This window comes from Meriones unguiculatus, chromosome 5 (assembly GCF_030254825.1).
Source record: "Meriones unguiculatus strain TT.TT164.6M chromosome 5, Bangor_MerUng_6.1, whole genome shotgun sequence".
Lineage (NCBI taxonomy): Eukaryota > Metazoa > Chordata > Mammalia > Rodentia > Muridae > Meriones > Meriones unguiculatus.
In genome coordinates, this window is record NC_083353.1 from 125,172,326 (window position 1) to 125,195,769 (window position 23,444).

General features: G+C 39.0%; 1 protein-coding gene across 4 annotated transcripts in view; it reads left to right on the forward strand.

Moving 5' to 3' along the window:
• Positions 1-23,444, forward strand: part of Pik3c2g (phosphatidylinositol-4-phosphate 3-kinase catalytic subunit type 2 gamma) — a 345,180-nt gene that overhangs the window by 48,957 nt on the left and 272,779 nt on the right. For all 4 annotated transcript variants that reach the window (XR_009591996.1, XM_060384334.1, XM_060384335.1 and 1 more), the window contains exons 6-8: positions 9,506-9,608; positions 16,850-16,920; positions 19,872-19,935. Coding sequence is in view for 3 of the 4 variants with exons in the window: in XM_060384334.1 (XP_060240317.1) it covers positions 9,506-9,608; positions 16,850-16,920; positions 19,872-19,935 (238 nt within the window). In the remaining variant the exon portion in view is untranslated. The remainder of the gene's footprint in view (positions 1-9,505; positions 9,609-16,849; positions 16,921-19,871; positions 19,936-23,444) is intronic.

A 23,444-nucleotide genomic window follows, 5' to 3' on the forward strand; every position in this document is an offset into this window, starting at 1 on the left:
AGGCAGACACAGAAAGCATTGACCAGATAACACAGTGAGTTCAATAACACAGCTCTTTCGGAAGCAGAAGTTTAGGGGAGACAGAATTATCAATCATTTTGGAGACATGTTGGATGGTTTTCAGTGTTGAAAGGAATTCAATAGATTGTAACCAAATCTGATTTTAGGAACACTGGGAGAAACCATGGAGGCTGTTTTAACTGACTTTTTCTAGTAGAAGGTGCATATATTTGTCATGCATAGCATGCTGTTTTGAAATATATAAACATTATGGAGTGGCTAAACCAATCTGGCACCAGCTTTATTTCATATACTTAAGATCCGCTCTCCTATGGGAAGCATTGGTTTTTAAAAAGTGACCAAAGAAGGATCTTAAGAACATCTATATCTAAATGATAACAGGAAGAAGAGGATCAGAAAAAGGGAACTGAAGAAAGGCCGTTTAAAATGGTAGGATAGCTTAGAAAATGTGAGAAAGTTCTGAATCAACCAAGCAACATGCCATTAAATACTGAAATCAAGAGTTGTGTGAGAGAATGGAAGGTCAGCACAAAATTTGATGACCAGGGGATTATTTGTGGACACAAGTAAGCATAACGTGACCACACTGCAGTGGGAAAAGCAAGATTTCAATGAGAGAAGAGCATATGATGGGAGACTGGGGCTATGATTCAGAGGCTGAGAGCACTGGCTGCTTCTGCAGAGGACCCAGGTTCAGTTCACAGCACCAGCATGACCACTGAGAGCTGTCTATAACTCAAGTGCCAAGGGAACCAAGCAGGCTCTTCTGGCCTTCTTGCAAACCACACACATACACATAGAGCACAGAAACACAGGTAGTAAAGATATTCATATACATGTTGAAATAGCAATGTGTTGGAGAATGGAAATGTGCATGCAGGGAAAAAAACTGTCTCAGAAATAAGGGAGGTGGCTTGGATGCAAAGGATCATCTGGAGATTCAGAAGTGCACGTAAGAGGAATCTGAGAAACATTCATGTGCTGACAAGAAAGGAGCAAGGGAACAGGGGAAATTAAAGACACAGAGATCATGGTGAACACAAGCACAGGAGGAGATAGTAAGATGGGACAGAAGAGGAGGCAGCTGTGGAGTTCTGTAGAGGAAATGTCCTTCTCAATGTGAAACAGTGGCAGATCCAGCAAATCGGAACAAAGATCCATGTTCATTGACAGACATGAAGCGCATCATGCTTTGGGGAAACCAAAACCCCTGCAAACTAGGGAAAATTTAAGGAAAAGAGACAGACACAGGGACAATCTTAAAACACTCAATTTCCTTTATGTGGCTAGAACTTTCCTTTTGCATTACTGGATTTTAAATGGCCTTTGCAAATTTCTGCTTATGTGCATCTTTTAAAATTTAAAGATAATATAAGTAAATAAATGTCATCAAAACAAAGCCTTCTTGCTTAGCTTCTGTAGGTATATAGATTTTAGTATGCTTATCCTATATTATATGTCTAATATCCACTTATAAGTGAGTATATACCATGTGTGTCTGCTCTTTGATCACCTCCCCTGAGTAGGGAGCAGCATTACCAGGTCACAGAAGAAGACAATGTAGCCACTCCTGATGAGACCTGATAGGCTAGGGTTAGAGGGAAGGGGAGGAGGACCTCCCTATCAGTGGACTTGGAGAGGGGCATGGGAGGAGATGAGGTAGGGTGGAATTGGGAGGGAATGAGGAAAGGGGCTACAGCTGGAATACAAAGTGAATAAACTGTAATTAATATAAAAATTAAAATTAAAAAGAAAAACAAACAACAACAACAACAAAGCCTTCCCACAATGGAAAACACAATAATTTCTTTGTGTGGACAAGCCAAGCTACTCTCCATTGATTTCATATTTTCTCATCCCTTTAAAATGGAATTTTATATAATATACTATATTATGAGGAGGGTAAATTAAACAATTATAACAGAAAGTTTACATGCTTATCATACTCTCATACACACTTCATATAAAATACTCGCTAATATTTTATATTGTAGTGACATAAATATGGAATAATGGAAGCAGCAAGTTAACATCAGAATGAAGTGGAAATAAAACTGAGAGATAGAAATCACTTGGTTTGCTCATTCATAAAACGTTGAAGTTCTTCACCACCTTCCTGCTCCTTGTCCTTCAGTATAATAGCCATGAAGGGAGGTCTCCTCCATAACCCACTTCTCACGGCCTTATCCTGCCTCTGGCACCAAGAAGTGACTCAGCAGCTGCAGCCAGTCACTAGCATGAGACTGACTTCCTGGGCAGAGGGTTTTCGATCCCTGGCTGTTAGAGACTTATTCTCTACTTACGGTGTCTTTCTTTCCTCTGGAGTGTTGATGGCTGAGCCTTCCTTTCCCCTTGACCAATCTCACAAGGATGTTTCCTCACATGCTGTTTGCAATCTGTGAAGAACAGTCTAGTGTGAAGTGTTAGCCCTCTGTCTGGAGGCTTCTACCAGGGATGCAAATCTTCTCACCGTGAATCCACACACACACACACACACACACACACACACACACACACATTTTTCTTTCAAAGTTCTTGTGGCCTTAATTTCTAACTCAATGTAAAACTAATTCTCCTCAGTTCCTACTGTGTGAAACAATAAAACTGGCTCTATTTGAACTTTTTTTTTCTGAATAAATCACAAATGCTCGGTCAGTGGGAGACTGTCAGTGCCTCCTGTAGAGAAATTGAATATCCTTTATTTTATTAATTTTGTGGTTACTACTACAATCAAGTTTATCTTAATTAAAACAAATTTTGCTTGTTGTTTAGTTTACTTTACTGTTGCCAGAGAATGCTAGAACCCGGAGGACTAAAAATAGATTCTAAAGAAGAAAAGAAAACTAAGTATTATAATAACTAGAAAACTCGTTTTAAAAGAGTAAGTTATCTTCACATTTGACTTAAGATAGTAACGCCCATCTTTTCATTCAGCATTGGACAGACTGACCCGACGTTCCACCAGAGAACCCCTTGTTTTCCCTCTTTACAGAAAGGTTGTATTCCTTTTGTTTATATTTTTTTATTATATGAACATCTGTGTGTTTTGTGTGCGGATACATGCACACAAGTACAGGTGCCCCCGCAGGCCAGAAGAGAGCACCAGGCCCCCGAAACTGGAGTTACAAAGGAAGGTGAACCCCATGTGGGTGCTGGCTAGTGAGCTTGAATCCTCTGCAAGAGCAGCCAGTGTTATTGACTGCTGAGCCTTCTCTCCAGCCCCAAAGTTCTTTTCTTGCAATACGAAAATCCTACTTAAAACTCAAATCCCTACTGACACATTTGGGATGTAGAGAAGTTCAAGATCATTCTCAGCTACATACCAAATTTAGGACTATCATGGGTTTCATGAAACCCTGTATCAATAAGTGAATAAATACATAAATCACGTTAATTAGAATTTTAAGTAGTTTTGAACAGTTTCCACTTAAAAATACTTTCAGTTTGTTTTAGGTAATTCATATGAGTTTGACCATTAAACATTTGCTGGAAAAGGGTAATTGCCTTGTATTAAGGCAAATCACAAACCTGTAACCACCTGTGGGAAAAGGCTGAGTCACACACAGTTTAAGCTAATATATCATATTAATAGAAACACTGTGTGTACCTTTTTTTCTCCTCAACAAAATTAAGATTTTATTCAGTTATCAAACAAATAGACTATTTTACCATGTTTAAAGACTCCATTGTTGTTTTTAATTTTGTCATGCACCCATAATGTATAAGATCTCAGGGCTCTCACAGAATAGAAAGGAGCAGGTCATTGCTGAGGCCTCTTATACAGCTGTGAACATGTTACCCAGTAAGCAGATCTTCAGTTACTCTCTAAAATTTTAAAATTAACTGTAGTATCTATTCAAAACAATTACCTGAAGAAAAACAGCATGTGACAGGCTTGCATTCAATTCCTAGCCAAACGTTTGGAACTCCAGCAATGCAGGTAACTAACATGTGCTCTGAGTAAGGACCATATCATGCTTTAGCTCAGGATTTCTAAAGAGACGCGCTTGAAGAACCGTCCTTGATCTTCAGATTTGGTGAAGGGAGCTACAAACCCATTGCAGGGCATTTTCAAGAAGACATAAGAAATTAACTCTGAGTGGAGCCACATTAATTATACTTAGGCAGATAACTGCCGATATGTAGGCACTGAGCTACTTCTGTTACTTTAATCACTATTTAGCAAAGCTAATAATTATTACATGCCTTTCAATTATAGTTGAGGTTGAAATAGACTGGTTTTCTGGTTTCCTTAAAATAACTGGTTTGATAGAGAAAGTTGGCATTCCGTAGTAACTCAACCTTGGTAAAGGTTGAATGTGCTATTTTAGTCTTGGCTCTTGAATGTTTTAAATTAATAAGGTCTACAGAATAGTCTCTTCTCTGGAGATTTGTTGGAGAAATAATGAAACCTTGAGATGGAATCAAATCCCCCTGCCTCTTCTCCTGGGGGAGTAACTACATCATTCTGTGTGCTGAAGGGAGCCCAGTACATCACTTTGTAGAGGATATGAAGAGTCAGTCTCACGTGTTTATTGGCTCTGTGTTGTAGGTTATTCCATTTATGTAGATTGTTTTTTCATTATTTAATTGTTGTGCTTGTGTAAATAAATAGCAAAGCTGTTGTAAATGAGTTGTTATAAAATATTTCTCCAAGATAATAAAGTTTTAATTGTATTTACTTAGTTTTATGTTAAGCTAAATATAGTGTGTGCTCTTTGCATTAAAAATAAAACCATATTAGCATGAAGAATATGATGGATAGTTGCTTTTTATTAGATGGAACTAATCAGAAAAACAGGGCATTTGAGTACTCGAACAAAAATCTATTTCACCTACTTCCCTATTGAGTAAAAACTGTTGGTGCCAACTTATGCCCCATGGAAGTACTTCTGTTCAAATCCCTGACAACCCTTTGCTTACTAGCTCATGCTTGTAGCCCTGGGGTATGAAATTTAACTTGTTTACTTGTCCTGAAGTTAAGAAGTTTAGCTTTTACTATCCATGTTTCCCTAAGAGAGAAAATGAACAGTAACTGAGCATCACTGGTTTGCAAAAACAGCCACCATGTCACTGCTTGTTATCTGTGCTCTATAGGCTGTGACAAAGTACCTTACAAGGGGCAATATAAGTGGGACCAGTCAAGGTGGCAGGCACATGAGGTCATGTCTGCAGTCAGGAAGCAGAAGGCGGTGGATGCTAGCCCTCAGATAGCTCTCAGCTTTTCACGCAGTCTGAAACCCCAGCTCATACACTGTTGCCATCCACAATTAGGAATGGTCTCCCAGTTCAGTTAACATAAGCTAGAAATTTCCTCTCTGTCCTGCCAGAGACCTGTCTCTTCAGTGATTCTAGACCCAGTCAAGACGACAGTCAACATCAACAGCTACACTAATATTTTAACAAGATATAAATGGCCTACTTAGAGCAAAATTGCTGAATCTTCCCCAAAAATATTTCCAAGAGCTATCAGTGGCCCTGGCTCTCAGTATTCATAAAATCAAAGCATAACAGTTTTTCCTGTATTATATCAACGTTTTACAGTACATTCAGGGATGCTTCTGAGTTTGATCCAAGATAGCCAGATAACCATTTTACAATGAGTTATATAATAACTTGGAACTACTTTTTAAACAACATTTAGTTATTGTGCTTATATAATCCCAGCACATTGGATTGTTGAGGCAGGAGGACTCCCATGAGTTTGAGAGCAACTTTTCCTACAAACGAAGATTGTATTAGTTAATTTTCTGTTGCTGTGATAACATACCCTGGCAAAATCATCTTAAGGAAGAAAGAATTTATTTTCATTGATATTTCTAGAAAAAGAGAATCTGTCACAGAAAGAAAGACACAGACACGGCAATAATCAGAGAAAGCATGGTGACAGGAACAGGATGTTGGCTCATCCTGTATTCATCCAGATGCAGAGAGAGACAGACAGAGAAACACAGAGAGACTGAGACAGAGAAGCTATAAAGCCTCAAACCCCCACCCCCAGTGATATACTTTCTTCAGCAAGAAACTACCTCCTAAATCTTTCCAAGCCTTCTTTAACAGAGCACTAACGGAGGACCAAGTGCCCAGATAACGAGTTCATGGGAACATTTCTCATTCAAAGTACCAAACAAATCTTGTCTCAAAATAACAAAAATAAAATACCCTTTGAACCTTACTATCCTACAAAAAAGTAGTGTATGTTTATTTCAAAGAAGGCACCCTTGTCACTGTGGCTTTATGGGTGTGCCCACTGTGAGGAGAACCAGTACTCACACCTGTACTTTTGTTTATTCTTTCCCCTGTAAAACAAATATGAGCATTTGCATATCATTTTGGTATTATGCTTATTATTCTCTACTTACTTGAATAGAGTATCATAAAAAAAATACTTCCAAATAACACGAGCTATTTCTGAGTGGGAAATAGGGGTGATTGTATGCGTGTATTTAACCTTTCAGTGTTCATCCTAAACAGCTCCTATGTGCTTAGCTGTCCCTAGGGGAGTAATAGCAGATAGCTAGTAACAAGGATCCGCTGAGAGAATAAATAATGAATGCACAGAAGTCCTGATACACTCGTAGACATACAGAAGAAAAAAAAAAGCATGAGCTTTTACCTATGTCACATAAATTCCATTAACTGAAAACAAGAAGTTTCATACGTGATTACTAACACGTGGAAAATCTAGAGTCCAAGCTGACCTTGTGATTTCAGTGTTCACGCTTTATGCCAACGAGGCCTGTTTCCTCAAGTGCTCAAACCCTTCCCTGCCACGCCCACCTCTGTTCCCAAACTACGTCTTCCTCTTTCGCTTGACACATGAAACTTTACACTTCTCTCTGAGATCTAGAATCCTGGGACAGAAATCAAATGTCTCTTCTTTCATTTGTGCACTCTACGTAGCACCTACTTGACTGTTCTTTAATGTTTTCACCAGCCTTCTCCTTTATTTTCTGTAGCATAACAGGATCCAATAAGAATATCACATGGCCTAATTTTCTTCAGGTCACAAAAAGTAGAAAAATAAAAATATACTCATACATTTAAAAATATTGATTTTACTATTTATTAATGTGTATGTATCTGTGAGCACAAATGTCCTACTGCATGTTGGTAATGGTGGACTTTAGAGAGAGGGGAAAAATCCTCTGAGCTGCAGTTATAAGCTGCTGTGAGCAGTCTGATGTGAGTGCTGAAAACCCAACTCAGATCCCTTGGAAAAGCAGCAAGGGCTTTTAACTTTTGTGCCATATTTCTGCTATTTTTTCAAAACAACAGACACAAATACTATGTCAACATGTAGGCAGTTGTTACTGAGCTGTTTCATGCCGCTCCTTACAATAAACCTTCATTTCACTGTGTGCATTTTTCACTTGTAATACATCATAATTTAGCCAGCCTTAGTACATAGCGGCGGTGAGTGTCCAAAGGCCACTATACTGAATAGCTCAACCCTAGTTGTAAAAAACAAAACAAAACAAAACAAAAAACGATATACTAAAGTAAACCTAAACTTATATCAGTTATGTATAAGAATGACAATTAAAAAAAGAATGACAATTAAAAATTAATGTCAATTAAAAAAAAAGAGGGGATGGAGAGCAGGCTCAATCATTAACAGTACTGGCTGTTCTTCTAGAGGTTCAATTCCCAGCACCCACATAGTGGCTCATAACCACCTGTAACTCTGGGAGATTTGAAACCCTCTTCTGGCCCCCATGAGCCCCCAGCATGCACATGCTGCACAGATATACAAGCAGGTAAAATATCCATACACACAAATTAAAATAAGTAGTATTTTTTAAAGTTGTAGATACTTTAGAATATGTTAACAGAATACTGTTGTTATCTGACACTGCTAGGAACACATATTCCCAGATATTTAATAAGGTATCAGTGTAAAGGTCTCACATGACTACATATTTTCTTTCTAGTAATCCTTCATGTACTTAACCAGGGTCTCTTGAGTTGAAAACATCAACACAATGCATCTTTTTTAATAATTAACCAACAGAGATACTAGAATTTACAGCTGTGATGGAGAATGTTGGAGCCAAGAGGAATAAACACATATTTTTTAAAGAAAAGAAAAATAAGTCCTGTAGTAACTAGAAACCTCCCTTTGAAAATTCCATTTATGTTTGCATTTAATTAAGATGGCAGCTTCTATCTCTTCATTCTTTGCCGGCACTGATTACAGTGATGTTGCTTACTCCAGAGGTTACTCTTCTCTCTCCTGCCCTCTCTCTGTGCACATCACCTTTTTTCTCACTCTTTACTGTTTTCTTCCCTTTTCTTTCATTTTCTCTAGAACAGCATGAGTCAGTAAGCCACATGAATTTTATTTTACAAATCACAATAACAAATTTGTAAACACTTTATTGTTGTGTTTAATTCACATGTATTTATATGCATGAATATTCCCCTGCACAACTGTTAGTGAGATACAGCAGCAGTCCTTCATTTCATAGAAGAATCAATTCTTATTTAATACAGCATGTTTTTAGGTGAAAATTATTTTTCCCTTTATGTAATTTGTATTTGGGAAAAAATTTATGGAAAAATTTGATGAGAGATAGAAAGAAACAAAGCAAATACATACACTTAAAATATAAAAATGATGTTTTATATTTAATTTTATTTCAACTTTTATTGAAAAATAGATTTTTAGTATGATATATTCTGGTTTTGGTTTCCCTTTTCTCAGCTCCTCAAAGATCCTTTCCAATTCTCCACCTTCCCAAATCCACACCTTTTCTTTCTTTCTTTCATGAGGATACAAACACCTAAGAATATAATAATAATTAATAATAATAATAATAATAAGAGGAAGAAGAAGACAAAAATCACTTGTTAATCCTTTGATCTAGAGATCTAGATTATATCTAGATATATAGGTTATAGCCAGATATCTGGATTATATCTAGATCAGAGGATTTAATTCCAGAACATTTACGTTTACTTGTCATACCCGATGTAACAAAGCTGGTAAATATGTCTGCAAAGCACATGCTGTTTCCACCTTACTCTGCTTACTGGAGAGAATGGTCCCCATGCAGACATCTTGGCATCAATTAGCCCGTCCTGAAGCAATGTTGGAGTAGGTGCCTGAAACCAACTCTGAACACCTGTAGAACATCCTTTACTATAATTTAACATGCCCATTCCATGGGTAATTATTTTCTACCTTAATGCACTAAAAATTACAATGTATTGTCATATACAGTTAGATATGAATAACTTCTTTCCGTATTCATTTATACGTGGTGCATATTATGTATACAGGTATGTATTCATACTAGATGAATGTACACATGCACATCGGTATGGCTGAGCGCACATGCATGTGTGTCCTCACCGTTCACTATCACCAGACTTTATCAGACTAAGTTGTGAAGAAGTGAAATCACCGCGGAAGCATGCCTGTGCACAGGTTGTAGCATTTTGTGAAGACATAAATGTGTTTATACTTTTTCTTCTCCAGAGATCACTGTCTAGGGAGCCACAAAATATTTCAGAAAAATAAATCTGTCATTCAACTCCATCTTCAGAAAAACAGGGATGCTCCAGGAAAATTAGCCCGGAAGGTAAGACTTTCTAAACTCGGCTTTCAATTTGGCACATTGACATATTTAGGAATCATAGTTGTATCTTGATGGATTGTTGAGAATGTGGAATTTCTGATCTTAATGAGCAGGTGTTTATTTTAGTAAGATATTAAGACAAGGTGAAATATTGTCATAAAATTACTTGATAATCCAGACTGAAACAATAACATGAGCTTGTAATTACAGCATTAGTGTCAGGGGCTAGACATTTGTCTCCTATACTCCAAAGTTACAAGTTGAAGTCTCAACCTCCGTGGGACAGGATTAGGCGGTAAAGTCAAATCGTGCACACTTAGATTTAGTAGATATCCAGGAACAGGGTTTTTAATAAATCAATGCCCATGTTAGAAGACATGAGATCTCCCCCTCCCTCTTCCTTCTTCCTTGATCTCTGTTGGAATGCAGCCTGGAGGCAAGTGTCCACATTTTAGGCAGCTGTCCCCTTGAACTTGAATCTCTTGGCCTCTATGGTTTTAACACACTTACTCTATGGTATTAATGATGCTATTTAGCTATAGCCTCTTGGGATGATTAATACACTCAACTCAACAAACCAACTGGTTTCTTGGGAAAACAGTTCATAAGAGAGCTATTGTGGTCATCGTATGCATACTTCCACACAGAAGCCAAAGGAAAAGCAAATGTAAATGAGAGCCTACTGGTGGGGGAAAAAAAAAGCATAGTTTTTGTCCTGTTAGGAGGCTTCAATCTTGGCTAGATTAATATGCATAGCTGCATAGACTAATCTGTCGAAAAAGAGATGAGTGTACTTTAATGATACAATTTCATGCTGTTAGATGTGAATTTTATTCCCTGTGTGAAGTCTTGAAATACTCCCAGCTCAAATTGCACAGTGTGCCTGAACTTTGATATTTTGTCGGGTTTCATCTACAGAATCTTCCAATTACCTACTTTAAGCACAAAATTTCAATGTCCTGTCATTTCCATCAGATAACAGATTTCTAGCATGTGATTTATATATATATATATATATAGTGTAAGGTGTTCCATCATAAAATAATGTTGGATGGCCCATCAGTTTGCAATACATCAATGTAGAATATAACATAATGAGGCCAAAAGAGAGTTGTTTCTCCTGGATCTGCTTCTGGCTCAGCCGTTGTTGACAGTTTTGGGGCTGTGTATCTGAAATCTAGGCAGAGTAATATCATGAAGTCCAACTGATACCTCAACACTAATAAGCTTATGTTTCTTGAGATTGCCCTCAGAGTTGCAGAAAAGGCTGAAATCATGATATTTTATTGCTACACAGGGGAGGGAGAAGAAATGTGTGACTCTAATTTGCATGTTGATAAAACAATGTTTTGACTGGTAAAATAGTTCACAAATCACTAGTGCTTTCGTCTAATATAAATCAAAGTACATGGTGACTGAAGAGATCGCTCAGTGGCTAAGAATCCTTTCTATTCTTGCACAGGACCCAAGTTCAATCCACAGACCCCAGACTCCAGGCCCAAGACCCCAGACCTAGTGGCTAACAACCACCAATAATTCCAGCCCCAGGGCATCCAGTACCCCCTTCTGGCCTCCACAAGCATCTGCACTCATGTGCACATACTTACATACAATCACATACACACAAAGATTTTTTTTAAGATTTTATTTATTTATGATGTATACAGTGTTCTGTCTGCATGTACACCTGCACACCAGAAGAGGGCACCAGACCTCATTATAGATGGTTGTGAGCCACCATGTCATTGCTTAGTTAGGTTCTAAAAATCTTTAATTCAAGGTTTATCTTAAATCCATACAATTCTAATACACTGATATGGTACACATAAATCATGTGTTTTCATCTGCGACATTTTATATAAAATGTTTTATATTTATATTCATGTTAATCAAATGCTAACAAAAATAACATCACATTGTAGTCCCCTCGGGTTTCAGACATGGAACTGGTGAGCTGAGATTTAAGTCAAGCCGTGAGATTTCAGAGCCTTTGCAATATGCCACCAATTTACATGGAATAAAGGCTCTGATTTATAGAGCACTCTCAGTTTAGGTGTGAAATAAAGGATAACTGGTCAAGTTTTTCATTTTATGTATGTGCTTGCCAGTCTAGAGTCACTTGGAAAGAGAGACACTCAGATAAAGAACTGTCTCTATCAGATTGTCCTGTGAGCAACTGTGGACCAGGTTTTGATGATGGTTGATGATCAAGGTCGCAGCCCATTGAGGGTGTTGTCACCCCCTTAGCAGGGCATCGGGGTTAGTTATATAAGAAAACCACCAGGATAGAGGCAATAAGCAGAGTTCTTCCATGGCCTGATGCTGGATCCTGCCTCCAGGTTCTGCCTTGGCTTCTGTCCATGGTAGACTATAACATTGAAGATGAGACAAAACTTTTCCTCCACAAGCTGTGTTTGGTCAGTCTTTCATCACAATGGCAGAGAAGCTAAGTGGGACAATGTGCTTTTTCATTTACTTTGTTTTGTTTTCTGCAGCTATATCCACCCTCCACAAAGCCAGGACACCATACGGATTTAATGACAAAACACATCATGTATATATTAGGTTGCTGGCACTGACTGCAACTCTTTAAATTATCACATAGATGAAGTAGAAAAAAAAAAAAAAAACAGGTGATAAATGCTGTTATCTCCCTATCATCTGTAATTAAAAGTGCCTAATAGTTAAGAGATTAATTAAATGGATCACAGTCTCACAGCCGGTAAAAAGGGAAGCAAAAGCACATTGGTGATTGAACTCTTCTTCTAAGACACGTAATCTGGTGAAATGTATTTGTCATTATGACCGCTGTCATTCTGTGCAGGAAGAAGCATATAACTGAATCAAGGTGTGCAGCTGTCAGTGCAAATTCCCCTTTTCAAGATGATGCTTGAATCATAGGGACAGTTGTGCCCACAACTCTTTTACATGCTCCACAGTAGCTTTTACTTCCTGCAGTAAATGTCACCAACTTCTGAATAATTCCAGAAAGATGGGCAAAGAGGAGAAATGACATTATTTTCCTGGCAGTGGGGCTGTTGTTTATACTAGATAACAGATTAATCTCTGTGAGTCTGAGGTCAGCCTGCTCTAAGTACCACGTTCTAGATCACCCAAGATGTATGACCCTGTCTAAATAAAAAATAATAGTAATAAAAGTTAAAACATAAAAACAGGTAACTTGCTTAGTGGCAAAGCTGCAGGTTTATTCTACACTCTTCCCATGAGAATTCAGTATGTCCCTTCCATGTAGAAGTCCCCATGCTTGTGAGCTGCACAGGAATGACCTTGACATGATGCCATTCCATGAACGATGACTTGCTGGAGAGTCAAATGGCCCTGACTCCCAGAAGATAACCATGGTGACCTTCACACAGAGTATGACAAAGGTTCTCAGTGTCCCTCTTTCCAGACACATCCATTATCACTTTGAAAAGGAGAAGACATAACATTAAAAAAAAATAAGAGTGAACAGCTAAGTAATGGCACACTCAAGATCTAAATTGTAGGATTCATAATGTGATGGAGTGAGAAGTCTGAGGCCTGGCAATTACTTTCAAGACCATGACTCCAGGGATCTAATGTCTCCAACTACCACCCACTTCTTCAAGGCTCCATCTCACCCCAAATAGCCTCAACCTGGAGATCAATCCTTCAGCACATGGGCCTTAAGAAGCATTCAAGATCTAACTACAGCATATTGTTTATCAAAATATCAATAATTTTGACATATCACAAGTTTTGTTGTAAAGTTTCGTTACCTGTAAATTATATTTTCAATGGCAAATCCTGTATTTGACCACGAAATAAAATGATGGTTACTGTGTTAATGACTTTCCTGTTGCCCTGAAAAATGCCGTGTCCAAGGCAACTTATAAAACAGAGTATTTGATTGAGGGTTCAAAGTTCCCGAATGTTAGCATCCATGACCAACACAGAAGGGCACGTGTGAGCAGACAGGCATGGATCTGGGGTAGTAGATAGAAGCTTACATCTGATCCATGAGCAGGAAGCAGAGAGAATGCCAAGTGGGAATGGCTTGGGGAGTTGAGACCTCAAAGCTCAATCACCTCAAGTGACACAACCCCTGCAACAAGACCACACCCCCTATTCCTTCCCAAACAATTCCACCAACTGGTTACCATGCATTTAAATATATGCTCCTATGGGGGCCTGTTGCCACGTTGGGCACCATTTGTTGTGGTATATTAGATATTTACTATTAATATATCTTTTAGTTAAGTAGTGGTTATTCCTAAACCAGCTCTATACCCAAATCACCACACAGAGAATCCTGATGAATTTATTACAACTGAAAGACCTATCTGCTTGTACTTCTTTTTTTTTATTTAAGTTACTGTACTTAGAATAACTGGTCCTTATTTTTATAGTCTTCTACTTTTAAAATAAAACCAAATTCTCTAAGATTTTCAGAATTTCAGTTGTAAACATTTATGAAGAATATATTGTCCTTTCAGGGAGACACTAAATTTAGTTAGCTTTCTACATTACACTGGAAAGATAGTCATTATTATCACCTGGCTTAATTTATTGGACTGGTAGCCTTTTGGCAATTACCTTAGTGCTTCATGAAGCTAAATTCATTTCTGAGGCCATGATTGATTGTTCAGAAAGTAGCCTACTGCTCTTTAAAAATTGACTTAGATTTCAAGAATTTAATGTTCCCACCTCAGTGAAATCGGATGTAAATAACTGAATGCCTTCTTTTAACATTTCAATTCTCTTTAAATTTCTCTCAAATGTGGTCGAAAGTACTGTCAAAATTGTGTAAGCTAATCACAGAAACAAGATTTCCTTCTAGCTCAGAGAATATTCACAGACCAGTAACAGCAATAAAATATTTCCAAGACAAGATCTTCACGTGTAGCCAAGGCTGATTTCCATCCTGCAATCCTCCTGCCTCATTCACTGAATTCTGAGATCCTGGATTGGTATAACCTGAACTTGCTCAGTAGCAGATTTTACATGAGAAAAAAATTAACTTGTTTAAGACAAAAAATACTGTGTCAGCTTTAGAGAAACTAAAATGCACAGTGTATTCCATGGCACCTGAAGGTTTTTTCTATCTTTTCTGGATACTTTAGAAAGTATTCTGGGGTCCAAAGAGATGGCTTAGTGATTAAGAGCCCTTGCAGAGGACCCAGGTTCACAGCACTCTGCAATTCCAGTTCCATGGAATTCAGCATGTTCTGCTGGATGCAGCCATTTCACAGATATGATACACATATGTACAAGCGTGCAAACATCCATACTGTAAAAAAAAATAAGTATATTAAATAAGTTCCTGACAATAAGAAAAGGATAAATTTTCTCCTCAAAAATATGTCTAAAGGCAAATAAAATGCTTTTACAGTAAATCTGAGTGTTTAATATGGAAACATGCAAATATCTGAATTTTAGGCTTGTTCTTCAGTAAATAACAGTTATTTTTTTTACCTTTAAAATTGTTGCTTTAGTTTATTTTTTTTATTTTTTTATCAGTTACATTTTATTAACTCTGTATCCCAGCCGTGTCCCCATCCCTCATTCCCTCCTAGTCCCTCCCTCCCTCCCTCATCTCCACCTCCACCGTGCCCCTTTCCAAGTCCACTGATAGGGGGGACCTCCTCCCCATTCATCTGATCCTGTTTTATCAGGTATCTTCAGGACTGGCTGCAAAGCCCTCCTCAGTTATTTAGTTGCTTGCTTTGATTTAACTTCAGTGGAAATTTAAGTTCTCTATGTTATATCCTGTTAACTATGTTCATTATCTAATGTATGTCTTAAAACATTAATCATATGGTACACACACTCACATACATACATACACAGGCACACACACAGGCACAGGCACACACACACCTAAATTATTCTGCCCCTTTTCCAGTAAATATTCTTGCAAAATCTGTGCATAAGAGCTTACAGTGGCATATCCTTCATCGTAATGCCATTGGTTGACCACATGAGGGCAACAAATTCAACCATCTCTCCTCTCTTTTACACTTTGTAATTTCCCTTGTTTTACCAAATTTAATATAAACTTTAGCTTTCTGTGTTTCAAAAGGAAAAATATCAGTTCCACAATTTCTGTCTTTGGTGACTCCAGTGTAAATTCCTACCTCTTAACATTTCCACACCGTTTCTAACAGAATTCTCTGAAACCATTGTTGTATAATGCTGACCTTACTTTTTCCATGTCCCTCATTCCTCTTAGCCAACTCACCAAGCAAAGCAACATAAAAATTAATTCACCTTTGACACTCAGCAACAGCTAGGACTTTTCTTCTGATGTTTTCTGTCAGGAACACAGGCAGTTTTAGAAATTGAGTGTGTGGACCCTGGGTCGCTTAATACCCAGGCTGTAAGAAACAGGTTTCACCAATAAAACTTGTAGACCTCTCCTGTGTTCCACACTGCCATTATGATGATGGTTATTCCACCGTGAGCACTTATACACAAGGCTTGCATGAATACTTAGTGGGAAAGAGGCCACTGAATCAGGGTGTGTGTGTGTGTGTGTGTGTGTGTGTGTGTGTGTGTGTGTATTATGAGGGTGCATCTGTATGTGTGTGCAAGTGTGTGTGCTGGGTCTAGGGGCCATAAGAATACTGTTTTAACATAGATACGCCTGTCAATTGGAAGAGAAACAAGTTGCCAGTTAACTCCTAGAATCTGTAGTCACCAATAGCTGTAATTTCTTTACTTGCATGAAGAGGGTCTCTTACTGTGACACTTTGTCAGCAGGACATGATGAATCTGCAGAAAAGAATGGAATTATTTAGGCGTCTTCCTTCTGTCAGATCAACTGGCAGTTTAGGTGTCATGCTGTCATGGCATGCTTGATGTGCACACCAAAGAAGAAAAGGAGGAAAGAGGAAGAGAAGGTCTAAGGAAGAGAAATAGAAAGGGAAGGAAAAGGAGAAGGGGGGAAAGAAGAGGAAATTGGTGTCCAAAGCCTGCTTTCCTCTGTATTAGGAGAAATTATTCTCTGACCCTGGTGATACCCGTATGTTTTCTTAGTATCCTCTGGGCTTACCATCATCCAAGGCTCAGCTTCTGTTAAATTAGGAAGGACGGCTCATACACTTAAGGAAAGTAGTAGAATTTATTTAAAACAAAGTATAAAATGATGAATTGAGGTTATCGAAAGAGCTGAATGAAATGACAGTAGGAAGTTGCAGGGCTATTTTTATCTGCTCATTCCTATTCACTCTATAAATATTAATACATTCTGCTGTCTGCAGAGTGAAGATGACCACAGTCAGTTTCATCTGAACCAACTTCTAGCATTTACACATATTTGGAAAATATCCAGGTAAGATGCTTTATTTCTATTCCAAGACAGTTTTCCTCACTGAACTCTCCAGTGCCAGACCACAGTATCTTTTCAGTCAGTTGTAAGCACGGTCCTTTCACTGGTGCCCTGTCAGCAATTGCACTTCACTGGACACCTCCCTTTGGCAAACTCTGTTAATAATTACCTATTCTTCACAGCTACTCAGCTGTGCTTGAGGAGCTGCTAGCACCTTCTAGAATAATATGACTTTCATTTTGAAATATCTCTGTTGCTGGTTATCACACTCCAAAGGATTTCATTTTTTTAATTTATTTTGCGAATTTGGGTATTTGTGTAACTCAGCTCTTTGCAAAACCCATTCCCACACCTTGAAAGTCATCATGCCCTGTTTAAAATTCCTCCTGGATCTCCCCTGACATAATTGGCATGTCATAAACAGAGCAGTGTGGATTCAGATTGGAGAAACCCAAATGACAGGAAATGGGCGCCTCATAATTGAGCCTCACACCTAAATGTATGCCTGCTAGTGTCGCTCAGAAAAGATGCCTTGGTAAAACCAGAAGACTTCAGGGCTGGAGTTTGTATTTTTTCTTCTGGAATTAAAATGTTCTGAGAAGAACCTAGGATGTGGGAGGTGTGATTCAGGTGTGTGTGTTGGGGGGGGGGTGTCATAAGTCTCTAAAGCAAAGCCTGCTGTAAAGTTAGTGAAATTGATTTATGGAATATTAATAACACACATAACTTTGCAAAGCTATTACATAGTTTGCATGCATATTGTCACCGAAGTCTCTCCTTGAGGATGTGGTGACCCATCTTATCTGCTTCAGAATCATGGACACGGAGGCTCTTGACCCCAGGCTCCTAAGTGACTGTTAGTGTGAGTGTTGAATTCAGATCCAGTGGAATCCCCAAGGCCTGCATGCAACATGAACCATCAGTATTGACTTTGCTCAGAACCCCTCCCAAAACATCCAGGCTCATGCTGTGCCACTGTATATGGTTATGGCTGAGAAGGACTTTGTATATCACCCAATCAAAGTTTTTTCTTCACGGATGGTTACAAGGACAGCATATGGGTTGCTGGCAATATTAACTAAGGCTGCAGCTTCATCTTTACAAAATGAATCTATCCACAGGTTGTGGCAAAACAAACATCAAAGAGGAGAACTGGAAATAAGATAGAGGGATAGAAAACCTAACAAGTTATCCTATAAATGGGAAATTCCTGGGAGAGAAAGTGTTATTTCTGGCTTGTTTGTCTAAAGATTGTGACCTGAGCCTGGTTTTGGTACACAAAATGGAGAAGCAGAGGCTGTGAGAAATGATTCCAAAGACATCCTCCTGCTCTTACCTCACACTTGTCACCACTTGACCTCACCCATCTTGATGGCCTTGACCAAGGATTAAGTCAGGGAAAAGTAAAAGCCTTACTTTAATACACGGCAGAGGACACCTAGCGACAGCCTAGGTTCAGATTAAATTCCTCCACATTTATCCTCTATCCTGAGAGTGGTGGGCAATAATCTGGGTAGGCCAGATGAGACGTCGCACACAGGTACTCTTTCTCCTTTACCACAGGAACTAAAACACTTTTTTAAAAGTGAAGCTTTTAAAAAAATTGCTCAGACACAGAACTACAGACACGACCAAAGACAGGTCCGATCTTCAGTGAGTGCTTTAATTTTCATTACGTCCCAAGTCATCTTCCCTCTATGTTATCTGGCACAAGTTCTGTACCAGCCTCTTTATGGCTGTCTCAGGCCTCAGCTTTCTGAGAGGCAGTGTTTTCCCCCATGTCTCCATAGACTCGGAGGCCAAGCACTAGGAGCCCAGGGATCTATACCTACAATGTCAACACTCAGGCAGGGAGCAAGGAGGATGAGGAAGACTGCAAGTGTAACGCCATCCTGGACTGCATACCAAAATCACTTCCAAACAAGAAGGGCCATTGAGTCATCAAGTGCTTGATCACCAGAGTAATGACCCGGGTTTTTCCTTTGGACCTCCACCTTTTTATGATTTATCTATTACAAGTTTAAAAATCTATTGACCATCAATATTTCCAATTAGCTTTTTTTCTATTAGATAGATATGGTATTTACAAGAAAAGTGAAGGAATACATGTGTCCCTGAAGGTCTTTTCAACATTAGGAACAGATTTTACATGAAAACACACTATTCTTTTCTTACCACTCCGCTGGCTTGTATAGACTTTATGTATTTTGTCTTAAAAATGACAGCTAAAGTGATAGTGGCATAACATGTGAGAAGGAAGCTACTGTAAAATATATTAATGGGTTTTTCCATGTAGGTTTTTGTCTTTGCAACTCATTATTCAATTCAGCTCAGGAATTTTTAGGACAAATAAGGAGATAAAGTTAATAATGTTTTAGAAAGTGCTCTTAACAGCAAAGCCAGCAAGAATCTCTGCTCAAATCACACGTATCCTACCTAAACACAGATAAATCTGAAACAATAGGAGAGCCTGGGAAAGAAAAATGCAGTGTTCTGCTGCCTAGGACAGCCCCATTTATCATTAATACCTGCCAAATGATTTTTAAGGTTGCATATTTAATATTTCCTATTGCTAAAATTTATCGTCATCTGCTTATGAATTGCATTTGAGTTTTGTAGAGCAAACGATTTCTCTTATGGTCTGGGATGGACAGAGAAGTTTCTGTGAACGTTTTGCCTTACAAATAAGCAATAGTTTGGTTTTTCACAAAACACCTTCTATGTGTCCCCAAATTCAATGCGGTGTTGACAATGTCAACCTGGAGGTGGTGCCACAAGGAAAACACAGTGAGGGTTCAGAACCCACCAGTGCCTTCCCAAATGTCCTTCAGATGCTAAGTATAGCCTGCGCCTGTGATCAGTCAGCTCTAAAATAGATGTCGTACTAAACATGTGATATCAAACTTCTACATAAATTTAACCAAATTTTTGTGTTTTCTTTTTTATCTTCGTAGACAATGCCTCTCTACGATAATGAAAAAATACAACTTCCATGTCAAACACCTGTTGAAAACCCAGGTATTCCCTTCCATAGCTTTAGCACTCTATTCAATGAATGAACATTTATTAAGCATCTCCCATTTTTCCAAAACTTTCCAACTTTTTAAGAAAAAGAGGTGAATAATGCAGAGTCTGCCTTTCTATGAATTTTCATTCTACCGTAGGAATATAAATAAGGTAAAGGAAATACGCAGTAAAATGCTGCTGGTGCTACCAAAAAGCCATGTTCACACAGGACTCACAAAGAAGACAATAAACATCTATGAGCATCACACATTTCAGTTGTTTGTTGCGATGTGAGTGTGTGTTTCTTGGTCAGAAGAGGAGAAACGTAATGGTGGGAAGTAGAAAGAACATTCAGAAAAGTATAAATAGAAACTGAAACAATGAACTGAGAAGCTGCCTGGTGTGGTTGGGAAACTACATTAAACTGGGCACGACTTCAATCAGGTTCAAGGTGAGAGGCTGACAAGAGTTATGTAGATTCTCTTGGATCTTATATAACCAACTAATGACTTTTTGATTTATCGGCTGATGGTAGAGGGCATTGTTCATAGCAGAAGAATGACTGATGGGTGGTGGGAGAGGCATCCATTAGCTCAAACTGATAATGAAGGCCCAGTCCAGCATCATACTGGAGGCTGGAGATAAGGTGAGATGCGAAATTTGCATGATTAGGGGAAAGACCCAGTAAGTCTAAAATAACTGCAGATTTCCTGGCTGCCTCTGACTGCATGGAGAGATCAATTTCAGAGAATAATGATGAGAGGAGAGGATGGCTCAGCAGGTGAGGGTGATGGATTCAGTCCAAGGCTACTAAAATCTGGGCGCCTGCTGGGCCTCCAAGTTGTGATCTCCACTTGGCACATCATTCTGAGAGCTGCCCTCGGGGAAGGGCTGGCACTTAAAAAGTAAGCCGCCATGCGGCCTCACGCAAAGCCCTGCAAATCGGAGTGTACCTTCGAACAGGTGGGGGCGTCTTTTCTTGTGAGGCAGTGGGATCAACAGGTCCATGAAATGATGCTGCTCTCAGGCAACTGACTATTCCTAACAGGAATGAGCTTTAATGGAATTTGTGGTCTCAACATGGATGCCAAACTCATCTATGAAAATGAATTCTATGCAAATAATTACCAATATGGGAATGACAATGCAATTACACACCTCCTTTTCCTCCCTGAAGTCTCTGTTCTACTCTCTCTGTTGCAATTGCCTTTCTTGAACCTGGAAAGGTAAAGACATGGAATATGAATGAACGAAACGGGCACTGTTTAAACGCTTATAAAAGTGTCTCAGGTGAGGCCTGGGAGATGTCTTGGTAGGTAAAGTGGCAAACGTGAAGACCTGTGCTTGGATCACCAACATTTATATAAAGAGTTGGGTGTGGTAGCAAACTTCTCTAACCTCAGACCTGTGGAAGCACAGATGAGAGGATCCTGGGGGCTTGCTGGCCAGGTCATCCAGCTAATGCCATGAGTGTCAGGTCCAGAAGTGACCGTGTCTTAAAAAGCAGAATACACAATGATTTAGGAAGATACCTAACATCCTTCATGGGTGCATTACAGGAGTCATCACAAACATGTGTTCATTCTCTCCTCTCCCCCATGCATGCACACACACACACACACACACACACACACACAATTATACAGTTGTGCTCTTTTAAACTCGACTTCCTCAATCCCATAATCTTTCTAAGTTAAAAATTGAAATTTGCCAAAACCTAAGGAACATTAGAACTTCAGTCCTCTATGCAGAGACACTTTTGAGGGCTGATCATCTAATTAAGAGCTGATTTCAGTTGCTTTCACATCTCAGTGCTGCTTGTGTGCTGTAGACATCTCCGCTCCACACACACATGCTCAGACTTCTGAAGATCGGCAACACTCTGGCTTTTCAAATTTAGAAACTTGATCGCATTACTCACATAGGAAGCCGTCCATATGTTCACTTTGAAAGAAGCCATTGGCCACTGTTAATTTTTCCAATATGACTAAAACATTGGCAAAACATCAAAGAAACACTGTCTTCACATTGTCACCAGCAAATCACAACCATCACTTGCAACTGGATTAATGAATAAATAGGACACAGGGCCTGCACGGCTCCATATGAACTCGATGAAAACAAAGAGATTGTTTTTTCTAGATCTAATTTTTAAAGTTATGTGCATATGCGTTTGTCCCTCTTGGTTTGTGTATGTGAGTGCAGATGCCCTCAGACGACAGAAGAGGCCATCAGACTCTCTAGTGCCTCAGTTCCATGTGACATGGATGTTGGCAACTCAGCTTGGGTTCCCTGGACCAGTACCTGTTCTTGACCACTGAGCAATCTCTTCAGACACATGAAAGGCTTGTTAGATGAGCTTTTAGAGCAGAGCCTCCAGAACAACGTGTGGGCAGACCACAGTCTATCAGCTCTGAATTCTGCACCTGCTTATTGACAGGTGAATTGAGCAGTGTTGTGCCACAATCCCAGCGTCACTCCACCTGCTTCCTTGACAAGGAACATTTTATCAGTGTCCCCAACAGCCTCAATCTGAAAACTAATCTTTCCACCATCTCCTGCAAACTTAGGTTATGACTGATGTGGAAACAAGACAACAAACTCTCAGCTAGGCAAATGTCACAAATATTTCTGAATAATGTGGGTGATTTAAACTGACAAATATGTTTGTTCTTTGAAGTATTTATTCAACATATTTTAGACTTTAGTAATTTCAGATGGGGTGCTTTGGGTTGTGCCTTAGGTGGCTAAATGTTCAGATAGCTTATATGGAACAATACCATCGGACACTTTTCTCCTATATTCCATTCCACAAATATTTTGAATTGCCAGAAATATAATTTTGAATCCATTCTACATTCTATAAATTGTTAGAGAAATTAAAAATGAAAGAGTTTCCAAAAACTATAACTGAATTCTTACTTGATACAAATAACTGAACATTTTGCTTCCTGGATAAAGGGAGGGCTTAGTGGCCCTTCTTGAAGTGGCTGACGACCTGGTTTGATATCAGGGCACATTTACATAAGTAATTCCCAGAGTGGATTCTACCCCCCCCCCCCCAAATACTAAGAAATCATGTCTTACCCAGGCTAAAAGAGTTGACTGCTGATTCAAAATTGCTTCATACTGGGACACTTCAGTTCTTTGCTAAATTCCTACTGAAATGTCAGTCAGAACCTTTAGAGGTAAACAATCTCGATGGTCAGCCAGAGGATCTAATTAAGCACTGAAGGAACTGCAGAGCACATGGGGCAAGATTGCATGAGATCACCTCATGCTTTGAAGTCTGCCTGGACTCTGCATTGTCTACCTGGTCTAGGAAAAGCTTAGAGCCCTCCTTCCTGCTCCTTCCACCATCTGGCTCATGATCCAGAGGCTTAGGCAAGTCAATAATAATAATAATAACAATAATAACAATAATAATAATAAAGTCTTCCTATTCACACTTAAATGTCTCAAGAGAAATAAGGACCTACATCTCACACATGTTCCTCCTCTAAAGCCACAAACCACCCAGA